The sequence below is a fragment of the Cebus imitator genome, unplaced genomic scaffold, assembly GCF_001604975.1.
Source record: "Cebus imitator isolate Cc_AM_T3 unplaced genomic scaffold, Cebus_imitator-1.0 Scaffold161, whole genome shotgun sequence".
NCBI lineage: Eukaryota > Metazoa > Chordata > Mammalia > Primates > Cebidae > Cebus > Cebus imitator.
In genome coordinates this window covers 792,658-813,886 of record NW_016107476.1, presented here as the reverse complement: position 1 = coordinate 813,886, position 21,229 = coordinate 792,658, and the positions used below count along the sequence as shown (strand labels likewise).

Genomic DNA, 21,229 nt, shown 5'->3' with positions numbered 1-21,229 from the left:
GGGCTGTATACATTTCTCAGAAAGAAGGACTATATCAGATAGAAACTTGGAGATATGCAAAGAAATAGTAAAATTTCAGAAATGGTTCAAATGGGCCGGGCATGGTGGCTCACACCTGTAACCCCAGTACTTTGAGAGGCTGAAGTGGGCAGATAGCTTGAGTCCAGGAGTTCAAGCCCCAGAGTTTGAGACCACCCTGGGCAACATAGAGAGACCCCCATCTCTACTTTAAAATGTACAAATAAATGAAAGATAATGAAGATAAATATAAAATTTAAATTACACTTTTAATTGCTGAACAAATGGGTGACTAAAGCAAAAATGTAGGAATATATTCTAGGTTTATAGCATATGTAAAAAGAAAAATGTATGATGATGACCGAACAAAAAATGGGAGGGAGAAACTGGAAATAAATTGTTTAAAGTTTCTTATCCTGTAAGTGTAGCAAGTGTTATTTTTTTTTTTTTTTTTGAGACAGAGTCTATCTTTGTCACCCAGACTGGAGTGCAGTGGCTCTCAATCTCAGCTCACTGCAACCTCTGCCTCTGGGGTTCAAGCTATTCTCATGCCTCAGCCACTCAAGTAGCTTGGATTACAGGCATGTGCTAATTTTTGTATTTTTAGTAGAGACGGGTTTTCGCCATGCTGACCAGGCCAGTCTTGAACTCGTTGCTTCAAGTAATCTGCCTGCCTTGGCATCCTAAAGTTCTGGGATTACAGGCATGAGCCACCACGGCCTGGCCAAGTGTAGCAGTGTTATATTATTTGAGAGTACACAGTAATAAATTGAAGATGAGTACTAATCCAAATGCAGGCATTACAACTTTAAAAAATACAGTCGTCCCCCCTTATTTGCAGTTTTTTTCCTGCAGTTTCAGTTACCCACATTCACCTATGGTTCCAAAATATAAAATGAAAAATTTCATAAATAATTCTCAATTGCACACCATTGTGAGTAGCGTGATGAACTCCTGTGCAGTTCTGCTCCGTTCTCCTCTGGACATAAGTCATCCCTTTGTCCGGTGTATCTGCACTTTATATGCCACCTGTCTGCTGGTTACTTCGTAGCCACCTGGATTATCATATCAACTGTTGTGCTATCACAGTCGTTGTGGCAACCCTTACTGCACTTAATGATGGGCCCAAAGCACAAAAGTAGTGATGCTGGCAATTCATATATGCCAAAAAGAAGGTGTCAAGCACTTCCTGTAAGTGAAAAGATAAAAGTTTTTGACTTAATAAGGGAAGGAAAAAAAATGTATGCTGAGGTTGCTAATATATATAGTGCATTAAGATATCTTGAGAGGGAAAGAGACCACATTCATACATGTTTTATTACAGTATATTGTAATTTTTCTATTTTATTAGGTATTGTTGATAATCTCTTTCTGTGCCTAATTTATCAATTAAACTTTATCATAGGTATATATGTAGAGGAAAAATCATAGCATATACAGGGATTAGTACTGTCTACAGGTTCAGGTGTCCACTGAGGGCATTAGAGCATGTATCCCCCTTGGATAAAGGGGGACTACAGTAAGTATAAATAATAAGTCAATAGAAGAGATAAAATGCAATTGAAGCAGATGGTTCAAAAGCAGGTAGAGAGGGAAAGAGAGCAAAGCACAGATAGAACAAATAGAAAATGATTAGAAAAATCGTATATTTTAAGTCCAGCCATGTGAATAACTATATTAAATGAAACTGATATAAATACACCAAGCAAAAGACATGCTATTACATTAGATAAAAGAGTAAGGCAGAACTATATGGTTTCCACAAGAAACTCACTTTAAATATAAAGACATAGATAGGTTACAAACAGAATTGAAAGCAAAATCCTGCGCCAGTGATCTGGAGGTTCCAGTTTCTTCATATCCTTGTCAACACCTGGTATTGCCTATCTTTCATTTTAGTTACTCTAGTGAATGTCTAATGGTGTTTCCTTATGTTTTTCTTTGTATTTCCCCAGTCGTGAATGAAATTTAATACCACTTCCTATTTTTATTAGCCATTGGACATCTTATTTTGTTAATAACCTGTTGTTTTGTGAATAACCTGGGGTGTAATCTATTGCCTCTTATCTCTGCTTTTACTTTATAATGGCTTTCCTTGTTGGGTGCTTCACAAATTTTTGCTGCAAACACATTGTTCTCAATCTCTGAGAGTCCTGTGGGTCTAAATTTGTTAAGGCTTCCTTTAGAGATTTTCTTTTGCATTTGCTGGTATCCAGGAAATGCCACTGATTTTATAACTCCTTCAGCTTCCCCTCGAGGGTCAGGGCTCAGCAAAAGTTCAAATTGATTTATCCTTCTCACCTTGTTGCTGGCCCAGGAGTTGCTTAGGTTTGGGAGAGCAGTGTTGTTCCTCATATCTCCCCTCAGGGCAGCTTTAGCCTCCTAGCTGCCTAATTCCAGGCGCTGGCCTTCTACCTCTTCAGCCACAGCTCCTAGCTTTCGTTTATGTTTTTCTTTTCAGAGGAAAAAAAGTTAGTCATAATGCCAGAAATGGAAAACTTATTTTTTACTATTTTCCACATTAAATACAGGCATCAAATAATTTTTTTAAAAATTCCTCAAAGTCCATGCTGATTTGGCAGTAAATTTCCAGATTACATTTATAATTATCAAGCTTGTATAATATTAGTACAATTGTTGGCTCTTTGTTTAAGACTTATCTGTTTCTGTGGCCTCTCTGAGCTCGCTTTGAAGGGACCCAAATATACCACCCTGAAATTATGCCACATTGCCATAAGGATTATCTCAGCAATTGAGACTCAATAGATACAGGAAGAATTCTCTACCTTTTTAGGCTTTATCTGCATAAAAGTAAGGTAAGATAAGGGTGCCACCCTAATACCAGGGAAAGAGGAGGTACTGTTATCGCCGAAGACAGAGCCAATACCAAGATGAGTATGCATAAATTGATTTTAACAAAAGTAGCCCTTCCATTACTATACGCATGTATTTCCATATATTCTAGTTCCTTAAAATCTGATAAAAAGGAAAAACCAAAAATACAAAAAAAATTCAGCATAAACATTTAATTGGATTTTTCTAGAATCATTTCAAAGTTAATTTCTTATAGTATAATTCAGAGGAGACTGTCTTATGCTGGTTCAGGGCCCCCCTGATTGGTTGCTGTGAATCTCCTATTTTTTGCTAAACTGGCCCATTTTCAAGATAGATCACATAGCACCTAATTCCAGAAACTCCATTTTGGTTTGATTGTTTCAAACGATAGTCTCTCATAAACTTTAGCAACTCCAAATCCGCTTTCTTTCATTAAGAGGGTAATAAACCTGAATCTAACCTTTTAAGTTCTAACCAACCTATTTTTTTTTTGTGATTCCCAGTGCATGCTAATAAAATTTATGTGCTTTTTCGCATTAAAAAATTTCAAAATATTCAAAAGATTAAAGACTTAATGGGGGAAAAAAACTTAATTGGGAAAGGAAGATGTTGCTTTCTCACTCCTAAATTAAAGTATATTTTAATTATACACATATATTATAAAGTTATACTTTAATTTTAGATTGAAAAGAAATCTCAAGGGTCATTTTTTTTTTCTATACTTAAAAATTTTCAGGTGAGGTTCAGAGAAGCTAAATGTTTTAACTAAGCTCATTCAGTTTGCTAGTGGCCAGGACTAAAACAGAAATGTTAAGACATAATACTATATATTTTTTTCTACCAGCTGATGTTCCTCTTTTAGTTATGATAAGATTATTAAATGTCAGCTGGGTGCGGTGACTCACGCCTGTAATCCCAGCACTTTGGGAGCTTGAGGTGGGTGAATCATCTGAGGTCAGGGGTTCCAGACCAGCCTAGCCAACATGGCGAAACCCCATCTCTACTATAAATACAAAAATTAGCTGGATGTGATGCCAGGCGCCTGTAATCCCAGCTACTCAGGAGGCTGAAGCAGGAGAATTGCTTGAACCTGTGAGGCAGAGGTCACATTGAGCCAAGAACACACCACTGTACTCCTGCCTGGGTGGCAGAGCGAGACTCCGTCTCAAAAAAACAAAACAAAACAAACAAAAATATTAAATGTCTATTAGTCAGTCTACCTTAATTTCTTTATGAAGATTTTTACTGCAAAATTATAGAGAATTAAAATATCCAAATTCTTTAGTTTTAACTTGAAATTCTGGCTATAGAAGCTACAAACTTGTCCCTCTCTGTGCAGTAAGTAATAAAATTATAGTTTATTATTGAACTAATAGGTGAAATTTTCTTTTCAAATAGACTTAAAAAAGAATTAGAACTTTATAAAGAAGATGACATGGAAAGTGTTTATGAAGCTCTTCAAACAGAAATAGAATTTTTGGAGTTGGTAAGTTATTGTTGATTGATTGTTTAACTTTTGTTCAGCATTATTTTACCTACTGGCAAGAATGGTTTTACTGGTGTACAAATCACTGAACTAGTGTTTCATCCCTCTGCAGAAAACAAAAAAATAATAGTGAAGATAACTAAGATCAGGCTATATATCTGTGAAGTGTTTTGAGTTCCTGGAGAGTTAGGTATATTTTTGAATATAATTTGTTACATGAAGCAAATTATATTCAAAGAGAATATGTATGATTTCAAACTAAGTTAAAAAAACTTTAGCTCTGACCTCATAACATTTCCTTGACTGAAACTGTTATTAGAGGATTAATGCACTGAAGGAAATTTAACTATCATAATGCCTTAAAAGCTTTTTATTTTTGATAGGCATAAATTATACTTTTATTATATTTGATCCTAAAACTTTCTTATTGCGTATTTGTATGATTTCAAAAACCTTGAATTTAATTATTGGAAGTGTATTTTCAGATTGCGTGGGAGCACTTTAAATTGCTTTAACCTCTTTCTTTGGTTGTTTATAAAATGAACACAGTATTGTCATACTCTATTTTAGTGAAAGACATGAATAGCTTTATCTTAAAATATAGTTTTAATTTGATATATTGCATATTGTTACGTTTATTTTACGTAAACATTTTCTTGTTCAAAAATGTTTCAATAAGTTATGTTTGAATTTATATATATATATATATATATATATATATATATATATAATACTTTAAGTTCTGTGGTACATGTGCAGAATGTGCAGGTTTGTTACATAGTTGTACATCTGCCATGTTGGTTTGCTGCATCCATCACCCCGTCATCTACATTAGATATTTCTTCTAATGCTATCCCTCCCCTAGCCCCCCATCCCCCAACAGGCCCCAGTGTGTGATGTTGCCCTCCCTATGTCCATGTGTTCTCATTGCTCAACTTTCACTTATGAGTGAGAACATGCGGCATTTGGTTTTCTGTTCTTGTGTTAGTTTGCTGAGAATGATGGTTTCCAGCTTTATCCATGTCCCAGCAAAGGACATGAACTCATCCTTTTTTATGGCTGCATAGTATTCCATGGTGTATATGTGCCACATTTTCTTTACCCAGTCTATCATTGATGGGCATTTGGGTTGGTTCCAAGTCTTTGCTATTGTGAACAGTGTCACAGTAAACATATGTGTACATGTGTCTATATAATGGAATGACTTATAATCCTTTGGGTATATATCCAGCAATGAGATTCCTGGGTCAAATGGTATTTCTAGTTCTAGGTCCTTGAGAAGTTGCCACACTGTCTTCCACAATGGTTGAACTAATTTACACTCCCACCAACAGTTTAAAAGTGTTTCTATTTCTCCACATCCTCTTCAGCATCTGTTCTTCTAATTTTTTAATGATCGCAATTCCACCTGGCATGAGACGGTATCTCACTGTGGTATTGATTTACATTTCTCTGATGACCAGTGATGATGAGCTTTTTTTCATATGTTTGTTGGCTGTGTAAATGTCTTCTTTTGAGAAGTGTCTGTTCATATATTTTGCCCACTTTTTGATGGGGTTGTTTGTTTTTTTTCTTGTAAATTTTTTTAAGTTCTTTGTAGATTCTGAATATTAGTCCTTTGTCAGATGGGTAGATTGCAGTAATTTTCTTCCATTCTGTAGGTTGCCTTTTCACTCTGATGGTAGTTTCTTTTGCTGTACAGAAGCTCTTAAGTTTAATTAGATGCCATTTGTCTATTTTGGCTTTTGTTGCCATTGCTTTTGGTGTTTTAGTCATGAAGTCTTTGCCCATGCCTATGTCCTGAATGGTATTACTAAGGTTTTCTTCTAGGATTTTTATGAATTTATATTTTTTATAAAAACTTTCAAAAACATAATTGAGAAATGCCCAGAATTACTGTCATGTTAAATTTAGATACAATTTATATAATTCTTTTATTAGGAATTTAGTTTTCCTCATGAGTAATTATTATATTTTCTTTTCAGACATTGGCCCAGAAAGATCTTCAGGAAAGCAAATAACTTACAGAGAATTGATCAGCCATCTGAGATTTGATCAGAGCATCTTGAATCAAATCTTTGTGATAGATACATGAATGATACCCATTACAACAGATTCTTGTGGAGAATATGGGGGTTAAAATATTCAAATGGTTAATGTCTAGAAATGGTGTGTTAGCCCTTTAAGATAATTTTTTTGTCTTGTTACTCAAACTTTAAGAGTTCCTCTGTGGTTTGACTTTGTTTCTAAAGGAAGGAAAAGGAGAAGAAGTAGATACCATGCTCCCAGGCTTTTATATCCCTCTGAACCTCAAGCTGACCTGTCCTTTCTAATGTATATGATATGGTTTGGATCTGTGTCCCCACCCAAATCTCATGTTGAATTGTGATCCCTACTGTTGGAGGTGGGCCCTGATAGGCAGTGATTGGATCATGGGGGTGGATTTCTCATGAATAACTTAGCACCATTCTTCTTGGTACTGTCCTCGCTGAGTGAGTTCTTCTAAGATATAGTTGTTTATTAGTGTATAGCACTTTCCCACTTTGCTCCTCCTTCAACCATATGAAATGTCTCACTCCCACTTTGTCTTCTGCCATGATTGGAAACTTTCTGAGGCCTCCCTAGAAGCAGAAGTCGCTATGCTTCCTGTACAGCCTGCAGAACCTTGGAACAATTAAACCTGTTTTCTTTATAAATTACCCAGTCTCAGTTGTTTCTTCATAGCAATGCAAGAATGAACTGATACACTATACTTTTCATTTTTTGTTGTAGCTTACCTAAAGTCCAGTGAAACACACATAGGATGAAACATTCAATTTATTGCTCCATTGTGTTGGTGCCACTTCCACTAACGAAGGTGCGTGCTTTCACTTTAATTATTCTCTAATCATAAAATGTCTGTTGACAGAGTTTCTCTGAGGACCTTCATCTGTAAAAGTTTTCTTACTTTTCCCTGTGTGTCTATAAAGTCTGGAGCACCTGAAGCCATTTTCTGGTTGATGCCAGTGTTGGTTTTAATGAAATAAATTGTCCATGGGGATATGAATCCCAGTGGATTATGAGGTACATGATCTCCTTACAGACATCAAGATTCATTTTCTCTGGTGGCCTGAAACACTGAAACTGAAAACAGTGTAGTTAGGGTAGGATCATACTTGGTATTGCTACCAAATTTCCAACATTACTTGTCTTTCTCCCATTACCATTTCTGACTAGACAAAGTCTATTGTCTAAAAGTATATTGACTGATATAAGAATCATATGATTCCTTTCATATGTCTCCTGAAGTCATGTGAAAAAGATACTTGCACACATGTTTATAGCAGCACAGTTCGCCATTGCAAAAACGTGAAACCAACCCAAATGCCCATCAATCAATGAGTGGATAAATACATTGTAGAATATATATCCGATGGAATACTCAGCCTTAAAAGGAATGAATTAATTGCATTCGCAATGACCTGGATGAGATTGGAGACGATTATTCTAAATGAAGTAACTCAGAAATGGAAAACCAAACATTGTATGTTCTCACTTATGAGTGGGAGCTAAGCTATGAGGATGCAAAGGCATAAGAGTGACACAGTGGACTTTGGGAACTCATGGGGAAAGGAAGGAAGGGGGGAAGGGTTAAGATACTACAAATCGGGTGTAGTGTATACTGCTCAGGTGATGGGTGTACCAAAATTTCACAAATTACCACTAAAGAATTTACTCATGTAACCAAATACCACCTGTTCCCCAATATACCTATGGAAATAAAAAAATTAAAAATGAAATAAAAATAAAAGTGTATTGAAACAATTCAACAAGATCCTAGATTGGAGTAGGTTAGGGAAAGGAAGAAAACTTATTGGGGATATATTTCAAAATACTGAAGGCTAATGTTAGAACCACATTTTCTTTTGTGGTTTTAATTGTGAATTCATTTAATATCAAATATAAAATATTTATGAAATCCTTTTTTCTATTAATGTTAAGGCAGAGTACTTGGGTTTACCTAAATCTCAGAGCAGAGCCTACGCAAGTCTTATTTCAAAGCAATTCTTATTTAGACATAGCTTTTTTTGAATATGTTAACACCCTTATTCTTCAGAAATTAGCAAAGTTGAAACACTCTCCTTCAGGATACATAGCAATTGCCATGTGTTTAAGTAATTTGCAAGGTTCAAAAGTAATTTCTATTTTTATTTTTTAAATACCTAAATTAGTAATCAATTATTTTTGCTTAGGAAGAAACAAATTAATGGTGGCAGAGAATTGCAGTCTATCTTATATGCAAATGCAGAGTGGGAAATGGTTATTGGGATTTGTCATGACTTCAGTTCTGTCTTATTTTAGTATATTTGTCTACCCACATTCTAAGTCCTGTGAATCTATATTGTTATATATATTTAATATGCAGAGTTTAAACATAAAGCCTTTTTCACTTACCAGTAATTTTTGCTCATTATTGGTTTTGTAGCTGAAATATTAATGTGAACTACAGGTTGACTACCTATTTGAATTACTAACGCAACAGCATATATACAGAATAAACTGCTACCAATACAACTGTACTTTCACATGTTTGTCATATAGAATATCTAGATTAAATATTCAATAATAGAATCAGTATTCAGATGAATTGAATTTGAGAATAAAACTGAAGGTTCAGTTTTTTCATTATTTTAAAATGCTTAAAATGCATCATTTAAGATTTAAACTCATTTTCATATAATCAAATAATTATTTTAGCACTGTATGGTAGAGTAATAGAAAGCAGTATCCATGTAATACCAATCAAAATAACTGAATGATTAGAATCGATGTAATAAAATAACAAGTTTTCTGAAACAAAGGAAATACAGCAATCAATAGAAATCACAGTGTATGAAACTAAACTGCACATCAAGATAAAAGATTAGCAGTAGATTAAGTCTGTTTTTAGGGTTTGTTTTTTTTTTAAGAATTAGTAAGTCATAAAACTCATAAGTAGGAAAATTAACTGAACTTATCTGGATAAGTTCAGACTGAATTCAATTACCCTGGAAGTAAGACTTTGGCTACACAGAAGACAATTTTTAAATGAATGTCCATCATTAAGTAAATTCATTAAATTTTCTGTATACTTGGTTGTGATAAAAATGCAAACTAACCCAAAGTAACACTGATACTGCTCTGAGGTTTGTGGCTTGCCACCTTATATAATGTAACACAAGTTCTTTGAGAAGCAACTTTCAGTTCTTCACTGAGGACAATATTAAAATGTATAGATAGTTTGCTGTGAAATTTTCTGCTGATTAATGGTGCTATTACTCTAGGGGAAAAACAGTGACAAAAATCATAGGATGTGGAGCATGACCACTGGCCTAGAAATTCCTTTCTTCCTTCCCTGGCCTAATTATTGAAATGGGAGGAAAAGTAAAGAAAAGCTTTTAAGGTATCTACAATCAGAATGATTTCTATTCTATCATTGTTTTGGCAATAGTAGTGGTTTCTTTTGTAAAAGAAACAAAAAAAATTGCCTGCCTGCCTTTTTTTTTTCTTGGAATTTGAAAAACCATGATGAGATTCTAAGGTAAGGTAGAGGTCATTGTATTATAATGAACTGGAATCTAGAAATGTCTTAAAACAGAGTCAACTGGGATTAGTAATTTTTTGTAGAATAGAGGTTGTGCTGTGAAAAATCCACTGAGTCCATTACCAGAAGGGCAAGCAGTAATTTAGCTGGGTAGCTGCAGATGGACAGAGAGCATGCACTGGACAGCCCCTTTTCAAAGCTCCTGCGGAGGACAAAGTCCCTTTCTATTTTATACCAATCAATCATACATAACTGTGTCACACTATTATGAATAAATCATTTATTTGCAGCCCAGGAAACAGTAGCAGTTCAGTGACATGATTAGAAATAAATATGAGACTATTTTAATTCCGGGTGTATCAAGGTAAGGTGTTCTGTGATTCAAGTATTTATAGGATAAAATTTGAAATTTAAAAGCTGTTTAATGTACTAAAAAGTATTTTAACATTTGAAGCTGATCTATTTTAGGTGAACTTTTATATTTCTTTTTTGACTCCTCTTTTCTCCTTTGTCATCCGGAAAAACTTTAGTAAAGAAAATGTTTGACTCTCAGAATGTAGTTCAGAACATTTTCTGTCAAGGGAATTTTTTTTCAGGATGTGAACTAGAAATAAAAAATATTTTTTGTCATTAGCCTGAAGCAGGGATTACGTCTTGGGTTTTTGTGGCCCTTTTATCTTAAGACAATAGATTTTTTAAAATGTAAGAATGGAAAGGATGAAGTTATCTTTGAAAATATTTGAGGTTGGAATGTATAGTCAGTTGCATTTGTGCTTTCTAAACATTATATTTTCAAGTTAAGTTTTTTCTTGGTTTACTAATAGTCAAATCATCATAGCAGTAAAGAAGCTTTGTTATTTTACTGACACTTGGCAAAAGACTAATATCAAGGCAGCGTTGACTACCACATGAGGGAAATAAAGTAATAACTTCCTCTGCTTTAAAAGGGAAAATCAGGATCTTATCTGTTTGTTGATAATTATATGTAAGGTCACATTTATTAAACATGAGGAAAAAATTTTGCAGGGCAGTGCTTATTGTAGAATATTTATTTTGATTGGAGGAAAAAAAAAAAAAGCCATGACTGATGGTAAGGTGCTCTCCCAGCTGCTGCTATGAAAGGTGTCAAGAGCAAAGCTGTCAGAAATGAATGCTGATTTAAACAACTGCTCTTGATAGAGTGAATTTGTTTTTAAAAGGCCTCTATGAAACAGCACCAGAATTCAGATGTCTGGGAAAATAAAGAATAGGTGAATATGTGAAATTAATAACAATATGTGATATAAGTAGCTCTTCCAAACAAGGCCCATTGAATGGGAGAAAATGATTTTATTTTCTCCTTACAACCATGACTACACTATTTGAATAATTCTAAGTTAATTATTTTCATACTTGTAATAAATTGTCATTCTAATTAGTTGGTAAATAAAATCTTGTTAAAATAAAATCCTCTTAATCTGCATTTAATAGATGCAAATACAATTACTAATGATATTTCTGGATATGGCTTTGTGATTACTGAGAGAAATTATTTACAAATTTAAGCTGCCATTAAGTGGTGTGGTTGTTGAAACAGCTTTTGTAGACCTCGGACAAAAAACCTCCTGAGTGGGAATGGGTGACATGAGGGTAGTCGTAGGGTCAGTATAATGTCAACTCTACAATCGGGAGCCAATGAAAATTTGTAAAATATCAAGATTATATTTATAAAACTATTTTTATTCAATAAAATCAAAACTCTTTATCAGGATTCTAGTTGTAGACCAATCAGCTATCAACCTTTTCAGGGGGAACTGAGATTTTGATTGATGATCTGATTTGTGTGAGGTCACAGAGAGCAGAGGGCCTCTTTATTTACAGTTTAATTGCTTGGGTTTCAGTTCTAACATAGCTTAAATATATATTGCCTTTGAAAACTTGCTTACAATAAAATATTACACAACAGGTAAATACTAGAAGATAAGAAAAATTTAAGAATTATTTAAATCACCCTTTGGTACCAGAAAACATTGATTAATCAGAATCAGCAAATATAGATCTTTAATTAACTAGGAATATCTTTCTACACTCCTTGAGAAGAAGAGGCAAATTAGAATAAAAACATACTCAAATCAGGCATTATTGAAAATTCACCTCTGGCTATCTCCTGAAAGTAACACCTATTGATCCTGCTTTATTACACTTTCTACAGATGTAGTTTTTTTTTCTGCACTACCCTGTGGTCATTGATATTTAAAGTGATAACCTGAGGGATGGCACCTTTTTACAGTATCAAATCATAAAGGTTATATTCATTATTCAGTACTTGCTGAGGCAGGAATGTGACTAATAGAAAACATCCAGAAAGATCAACATGTAAAAGAATCTCTGATTAACCTGAAATTAGCGCGCTTGCTCATTTCCTTTCTCCTTGTATTCTTCCTTCTATCCATTCTTTTATCCATCTCTCCATCCATCCTACCCCTCGGAACTCATGCCATACCAGCTCTCCTCCTTGTAGACTCCTCTCCAGCCACACAGATCTTTCTGCCCCCCAACATAAGCCCAACTTGCTCTGGCCTTAGGATCATTTAATGAGCTATGTTCCCTCTGCCTGGGTTGCTCCACCCCCTGATCTCTGTATGGCTGTCAGCTTCTGTCATTCAGATATGAAGTGAAATGTCACCTCCTCAGAGAAGCCTTCCTTTAAACAATCGGTCTAAAGTAGTCACACAGTCACACTATCACATATTCTATTTATAAATCCTCTTCATACTTCTTATAATTTCTGACATTTTTCTTGTTTTTCTTTTCTACTTATCACCACTAAAGCAGAAGTTCCATAAAAGCAGGGTATTCCTTATTTTGCACATTGCTTATCCCTCAGTGCCTGGAACAGTGTCTGGTATATAGGAAGTGTCCAATTAATGTGTTGAAACATGGTTTGGATTAACTTGTTCATTTAACCTCTATTTATTACTTAATGATTTAAGTCTTTATTATTGATTCTCTAAAGAAACTGGATTCATTTATTGTTTATCTTTCTTGGTTGAATTACCCTGTCTTATTTCTTACTCTTTCTGAGCATGTTTAATTAGCTCAAAAATGGTAGTTATGTTGCTAATTAGAACCTATGTATGTTGAACAACCAATAAAAACATTGGAAATAAACCAGAAGAAAGTAATGATCCCACATCCTATCATAGAAAAGTTTGTAGGTCTCTCAGTGGTCACTTACAGCTTTCTATTACCAAGCTGTTGATTGGCAGATAATGATTATAAATGCTTTCTTTCCACCACCTGCTAGTAGTGAAAATTGTAAGTTACTTGCAAGTTATGAATGTGCATTAGAGCACCTTAAAAGCATTATCTCTCCATGGTAATAGAAAATTTTGAAATGTGTTTGCTTCTGTGATTTATTCAGTCTTTGTGGTCTGAAATACAAAGTATCAGCAATCCTGTTTTAAATTCAGCATCATATTTAGAAAAATATATGAGGGCCATCTGCTGGATTTCTCTGGTACCACATGGAAGAGAATGACAAATTCTTACAAAAGTGTCTGCCTGCCTGCCTGCCTCCCTCCCTCCCTTCCTCCCTTCTTTCCTTCTTCCTTCTTCCTCCCCACTCCCTCCCTCCTGCTCTCTCTCCCTTCTTTCTTCCTTTCTTCCTCCCTATCACATGCATCCTAGAGAAATAGTCTAAGGAATCTAAAAATGAAATTTTGTCATATTACAGTAGTTTCCTATTTTAATAACCTTAAAGGAGCCAGATTGGTTTAATCTGTACCTTTCCTTTATTTTTGAATAAGAACTGTAATAATAGACTTTCAGTTTGTTTTTAAGTGTTAGTCTTCAGTTTTCAAAGATTCATTTTTGAGTTATTGGTCCATCAAATGAAGTGAAGTCACTCTACTTAGGATCTTTAATAAGTGACTTGCCAATCAGCTTTATCACAAGATATTTTGTTTCCTTTAAAACTTTATTTAAGGCAGGAAAATTGCTGGAACCGGGGAGGTGGAGGTGGCAGTGAGCCAAGATTGTGCCACTGCATTCCAGCCTGGGTGACAGAGCAAGACTCCGTCTCAAAAAAAAAAAAATCTTTAAGAAATAGGCATTCCCAGCAGGGTTTGGTGTCTCACGCCTGTAATCCCAGCACTTTGAGAGGCTGAGGCAGGCAGATCCACAGGTCAGGAGATCAAGAACCCTGTCTCTACTAAAAATGCAAAAATTGGCCAAGTGTGGTGGTGCACCCCTGTAGTCCCAGCTACTAGGGAGGCTGAGGAAGGAGAATCATTTGAACCCAGGAGGCAGAGATTGCAGTGAGCTGAGATCACACCAATGCACTCCAGCCTGGCAACAGAGCAAGACTCCGTCTTAAAAAGAGAAAAAGAACAGGGCGAATCCAAGATGGCCAAATAGGAACAGCTCTGGAGTGCAGTTCCCAGTGAGAACAATGCAGAGGGTAAGTGATCACTGCATTTCCAAACGAGTTATTACTGCCCACAGTCCAGGAGATTCCCAGGCTGAAAAGCACCACAAGTTTCCAGCAGCGGGTCTCTGCACAAAAACTCACACAAATCTGGGTGGTTTCAACTGGCGCCTGGAATGCCTGGGAGACAGAGCTGTCCATTCAGCTGAAAAAAAGGGGGCTGAAGCAGGGAGCCAGGTGATCTGGCTAGGCGTGTCCCACCCCCACAAAGACCAGCAATATGAAACGCTCTGGATTGAGAGTTTCACGGCAAGTGCAGCTGGACCCAGGATGGCCCAGCTCTGCGGGGGGAAGGGCTTCTGCCATTACTGAGGCAGTCCACCATTACCGAAGCAGTCCGCCATTACAGAAGCAGACCACCATTACCGAGGCAGCTCTAACTATACCTCTATAAACAAAAGCACAAGGAAGTTCACACAGCAGCTGAGCAGAGCCCATGGCAGCTCAGCAACACCTCTGCTGGCAGACTGTGACTAGGCTAAGTTCACACAGCAGCTGGGCAGAGTCCACAGCAGCTCAGCAGTGCCTCTGCTGGCAGACTGTGACTAGGTTACCTCCTTGCTGGGCAGGGGATCTCTGAAAAAAGGCAGCAGCATATCAGGAGCTTGTAAATAAAGCCCCACTTTCCCAGGACAGAGCACCTGGGGAAAAAGATGGTTATGAGTTCCTCCGAAGCAGACTTAAACATACCTGCCCAGCAGCTCTGAACAGAACAACAGAGCTCACAGCTCAGCACTTGAGCTCCTATAAGGGACAGACTGTCTCCTCAAGCAGCTCCGTGACCCCTGTATATCCAAAGAGACACCTCATAAAGGAGAGCTCAGGATGACATCTGGAGGCTATCCTTTTGGGATGAAGATAACAGAAGAAGAAACTGGCAGATACCCTTACTGTTCTGCAGCCACCACAGGTGATCTGCAGGCAAGCAGGGTCTGGAGTGGACCTCCAGCAGTTGTACAGCAGAGGGGCCTGACTGTTAGGAGGAAAACAAAATCAGAAAGAACTTCATCATCAACAAAAAGGACATCCACTCAGAGACCCCATCCAAAAGTCACCAACTACAAAGACCACAGGTAGATAAATCAACAAAGATGGGAAGAAACCAGCACAAAAAGGATGAAAACACCCAATACCAGAATGCCTCTCCTCCCCCAAGGGATCATAACTCCTCACCAGCAAGGGAACAAAGCTAGATGGAGAATGAGTCTGATGAATTGACAGAAACAGGCTTCAGAAGATGGGTAAAAAAAAGAAATAAAGGGTATTTAATTACGAAAAGAGGAAGTCAAACTGTCTCTATTTGCAGATGACATGATTGTATATCTAGAAGACCCCATTATCTCAGCCCAAAATCTCCATAAACTGATAAGCAACTTCAGCGAAGTCTGAGGATATAAAATCAATGTGCAGAAATCTCAAGCATTCCTATACACCAATAACAGACTTAAAGAGAGCCAAATCAAGAACGAACTGCCATTCACAATTGTTACAAAGAGAATAAAATACCTAGAAATACAACTATCAAAGGATGTAAAGGACCTCTGCAAGGAGAACTACAAACCACTGCTCAACGAAATAAGAGAGGACACAAACAGATGGAAAAACATTCCATGCTCATGGTTAGGAAGAATCAATATTGTGAAAATGGCCATACTGCCCAAAGTAATTTATAGATTCAACGCTATCCCCATCAAGCTACCAATGACCCCCTTCACAGAACTGGAAAAAACCACCTTAAACTTTATATGGAACCAAAAGAGAGCCCACATAGCCAAGACAATTCTAAGCAAAAAGAGTAAAGCTGGAGGCATCATGCTACCTGACTTCAAACTATACTCCAAGGCTACAGTAATCAAAACAGCATGGTACTGGTACCAAAACAGAGATATAGACCAGTGGAACAGAACAGAGGCCTTGGAAACAACTCCACACATCTACAACCATCTGATCTATGACAAAACTGACAAAAACAAGCAATAGGGAAAGGATTCCCTGTTTAATAAATGGTGTTGGGAAAACTGGCTAGCCATGTTCTCACTCATAGGCAGGTGTTCAACAATAAGAACACATGGACACAGGGAGGGGAGCATCACACACTGGGGTCTGTTGGGGGGGATTAGGGGAGGGATAGCGGGAGGTAGGGAGGTTGGGGAGGGATAACATGGGGAGAAATGCCAGATGTAGGTGACGGGGGGATGGAGGCAGCAAACCACATTGCCATGTGTGTACCTATATCCTGCATGTTCCCCGGAACATGTACCCCGGAACCTAAAGTGCAATAAATATATATATATATATATATATATATATATATGTAAAAAAGAGAGAAAAAGAAAATGAAAAAAAAAACTATTATTTAAAAATCTCCATCTCTTTATCATGTAACATTTACAGAATTCATGTTGTTTCATGAGCTATATGGCTGAATTATTTCCTAGGGCAATTCTGTTGATGAAGGGAAATTGAGACTCTCTGGTTTACTCTAAGAATTCCTAGTCATTGAATAATTGACAGTACTTCATATGTTCAACCCATCGGCAAATCCTATTGTTTCTAGTTTCAAAACAGGCCCAGAATCTGGGACTTCTTCTCATCATGTCATGAACCACCACCCTTGGGTAGGCTCTCTGATACTTCCTGTCTTCCGCTTCTGCTTTTCCTTCTTAGTACTTATTACTTTCATCTTATTTATCAGTTTTGTCATATTTGCTGTCTGCCTTTCAGACTAGAATGTAAACTTCATGAGGGCAGGGATTTTTGTATCTTGTTCATTGTGAATCCCTAGTGCCCAGAACAGTGTCTGACGCACAGTATGTACTCAAAAAGTTCATTTCTTGAATGAATAGATTATCTTTTAGTGATTTTCCTCTTTCTCAAATAAAATATTTTCAATTATATTAGTAAGAATATGCTCTTTGTGCTTCTATGAACTCCATGATTTCCAAATCAGTAAAATATTTTTGTATTTACACTGTTTGACTATGGCTCACTACATTTTAAGGTGAAAAATGAGCACCTTACTAAACAAGATATCATGATAGTTGTGATATGGGACCAATGGTGACTAAGACATGGTTCTTGTGCTTGTGGAATTTTCCGTTATTCTTCCTGAAGACTGTTAAGGAATGGCAAAATGACAGAACACAAAGGACTAGAAGTATTCTTCAGTGAAATCAGAGGCAGGATTAGTTTGGTTGCATTTGGCTTCATTTTTCCAAAGGGCATCAGTTAAACTTGGCAGTGATTCTGGAGAAGTTCTGTGTGTTTTCCGATGTGTGAACACTCTACACACATTCGTATGTATATGTATTCGTATGTGTATGTTTGGTACTAGACAGTCCCAATTCAGAATTCCGTTCTTGATCTCTCATGCTAAGTGCTGTATATAAATCATCTCTTATGTTCATCATCAACCTAAAAAATGGGAATATTGATGACTACTTTATAGCCAAGGAAACAGAAGTTGTAAGGCTAAGTAAACTACCAAGATAATACACTGTCAATTTCAAAGCCGATTTGAAACTAGGATTGTCTGAACTCAGTACTCTCCAATAAATGCTGTATTTCCCAATTCAGAATACCTAGGGACTGATTTCTCTGGGTTTGGAAATGCACTGAAAGTTCGTTTCTTTCACAGATGAAAAGTTTGTTAGGTACCAGGGATGTTTCAACTCCATTCTTCCCAAGTGAAGGCCACTACTTACTCCTTCCTATCAGGAAGCGTGTAAATAATTGGAATGGGAATATCCATTTCATTCCTATTTTATACACATAGTGCCAAGTGTCTCCTGGTACCACCAGGCAAATTCATCATGTCTTCTGTGCCCCACTGAACTTTTTCTGAATGTGCATTATAATATTATCCAGCAGTGGTATAATTATTAATCTCCTCTGGATTGTGAACTGTATGGGGGCAAGAATTTTCATTTATCTTTGCATTTCTCAACAAAATAACTTGTATATAGCAGGTACCCAATAAATATAGAAGACATTTCATGAATATGATTAACTTACACATCATATACTTAATGGATTGAACAGGTTTTCTAGACTGGCCTAGAACCTAATTATTTTTCAGTACCCTTGGTGAGAGGAGACATATTCTAAGATTTAAATAACCTAACTTACATTAGCTTTTGAAGACCAAGCACCTGCTTTTATTTCTTCCTCAAATATCTGTTCTGGTGATTTCCACTCCCTTCTTAAATTCAAATTTGCACTTGGTACAACCATTTGCTATTTGAGATTCACAGTAGCATCTTGATAGTGTTAAAGGGGAAATGGAAATAATTACTAGTGTGGGAACATTTTAAAAGGAATGGAAGACTCTAGAAAGAATAGCTGATGACAGATGGCCAGAATTAATTAATACATAAATAATTAATACATACATTTTGGTCAGTGGAAGAAGTTCTTCTTAGGAAAGGATGCTTTGGTTAACTTCATCCTGCAAGTGTAGAAAGAGGCAGACTTGGCTAAAATAACACTCTTTTCTCCCATGGTAATTATGTGCTAAATGGGTTATATCCTGTTTAATTCAGTTCTAATTTCTGTTTTCATAAAACCTCATTAGATTTAACTGAGAATATTAGACTATACTTATTTGAAATAGTAGAAAACTGAATCAGTTTTTGTTCCAAGAAAAAAAGTATGATACTTTATTTTTACTTGAACTCTTAGTTAAGTGAATAGGCTTGTTTTAAAGAGTAAGACCAACAATGAATTTATTAATACCATAAATTTTGCTAAAGGCAATTGTATTAGTTTCCTATTGCTGTTGTGACAAGTTATCACAAACCTAGTGGCTTAAAACAACACACATTTATTATCTTACAGTTCTGAAGGCCAGAAATCTGATATGGGTCTCACTGGGCTAAAAACAAGATGTTCTCAGGACTGGATTCCTTCTGGAAGCTCTGGGGAGAACCTGTATCTTGCCTTTTCCAGCTTCTGCAAGCTACAAGCACTCCCTAATGCTCCTTCATGCGTTTCCAGAGCTGAGTCTGCTCATGTTTCATCTTTCTGATTCTTTATCTTCTGCCTCCATCTTCCACTTATAAGGACCCTTGTGTTTATTGAGCCCACCTGGTTAAACCAGGACACCCTCCATCTCTAGGTCAGCTGATGAGCAACTGTAATTTCATTGCTGTGCAATAGAATGTATTCATAGTTTTGGAGATTAGAATGTAGACATCTTAGGAAGGAACATTATTTTGCCTACCACATCAATGAAATGTTTGTGTTCTTCAAAATAGGTTAAGCTGTCTTTCTATATTGTTCAGTACATATTGTTAGTTTTTTTTTTAGCAAGTCCTTTTAAATCGACTGAAAAAATATCCATAGTAGTTCATGATACTTTACTTTTTATGATTCTCTGACCCATCTCCGAGCCTGCAATAAAGTAAACACATGATGTAATTGAGTGATTTCCCCACTACCAGGAGACAAGGGGCTACAGAGACCTATCACAAAGTCAAGATGTTTCAGGCGGCATTTTAAGTTAGTGTTGTTCTCTTCTGCCCCATCTTCTCCTCCTCTACCTTCTATTTGTTAAAGTGTCTCTTTTTCTTTCTTAGCTTCTCCCAAACACATTTTTATGATTTTTAAATTGTTTTTTTTTTACCTCCACTCTTCTTACTTAAAATCATCTTGTTTATCCATTTTACTGAATTTATTCTACTCTTGGATTGTAAGTAAAGCTGTGTTTCTCTCCTTTTTAAATGTTAAACCATAATGATTACTCCCTAGCTGAGTATCCCCTTTCTGGTGAAAAATCTTTACCTGGAAGTTTCCCTAGAGAATCCAAAACCTCAGAGTGGTCTATAAACTAAAGCAATAATATGCACCCTCAAAGTATCCTTTGAGAAAACCATCTTGTGGGTTCAAATGTTAAGAATCTGTTTTTATTTTAAAAGACAGGATATTGTGAAATAATACTACTTCTCTGTGTCTCTGAAGGGTTTTCTGTGGTGTTGATTCCCTTGGCAGCAATCCATCTAGTGACTTACCCTACGTCTCTATAGTAATTTTGAATGAATTTGTTCTTATGTAATATTGGCAAACTATTAAATACAATCATCTTCCATTTAATGAGTATTTGTTGAAGTCTTCTTCTGGTAGATGTTGTATGAGTCACAAAGATGAACAAGAGGAAAAAGAAGGAGGAGGAGGAGGAGGAGACAGTGGAGGAGGAAAAGGAAAGCAAGGAGGAAGAAGGAAGAAGAAGTAGGAGGAAGAAAGAGGAAGAGGACAAAGAAGGAGGAGAAGAAACAAGGAGAAGAAGGAAAAGAAAGGAGGAGGAGGAAGGAGCAGAAGGAAGGAGGAACAGGAATAAGGAGGAGGAGGAGAAGAGAAAGAGGAGGAGAAAGGAGAAGAGAAGGAGACGAGAAAGGAAGAAGAAGGAAGACGAGAATGAAGGAGAAGAGGAGAAGTAGAAGAGAGGAGGGGGAGGAGAAGAAGGAGAAGGAAGGAGAAGAGAAGGAGGAAGAGAAGGAAAAGAAAAGGAGGAGGAGGGAGCAGAGAAGGAGGAGGAGAAGGAAGGAGAAGAGGAGGAGAAGGAGAAGAGGGAGGAAAAGGAGAAGGAAGGAGAAGAGAAGAAGAAGGAAAAGAAAGAGGAAGAGGAGAATGAGGAGGAGGGAGAAGAGAAGGAGAAGGAAGAGGAAGAGAAGAGAAGGAGGAGAAGAAGGAGAAGGAAGGAGAAGAGAAGGAGGAGAAGAAGAAGGAAGGAGATAGAGGCAGAAGAGGAGGAGGAGGAGAAGTAAAAAGGAGAAGAAAAGGAGGAGCAGGAGGAAAGAAGTTGTCCAAATCTGTAAAAATCTTAAATTGTATTATGAAATCATCTTGAGTTTTGCATTCAGTG

General features: G+C 36.6%; 1 protein-coding gene across 1 annotated transcript in view; it reads left to right on the top strand.

Moving 5' to 3' along the window:
• CCDC172 (coiled-coil domain containing 172) overlaps positions 1–7,038 on the top strand; it is a 65,729-nt gene extending 58,691 nt beyond the window's left edge. Inside the window, exons 8-9 of the mRNA XM_037743967.1 lie at positions 4,252–4,339; positions 6,325–7,038. Of these exons, the coding sequence (XP_037599895.1) occupies positions 4,252–4,339; positions 6,325–6,360 (124 nt within the window). The 3' untranslated portion in view covers positions 6,361–7,038. The remainder of the gene's footprint in view (positions 1–4,251; positions 4,340–6,324) is intronic.
• The last annotated feature ends 14,191 nt before the right edge of the window (positions 7,039–21,229 follow it).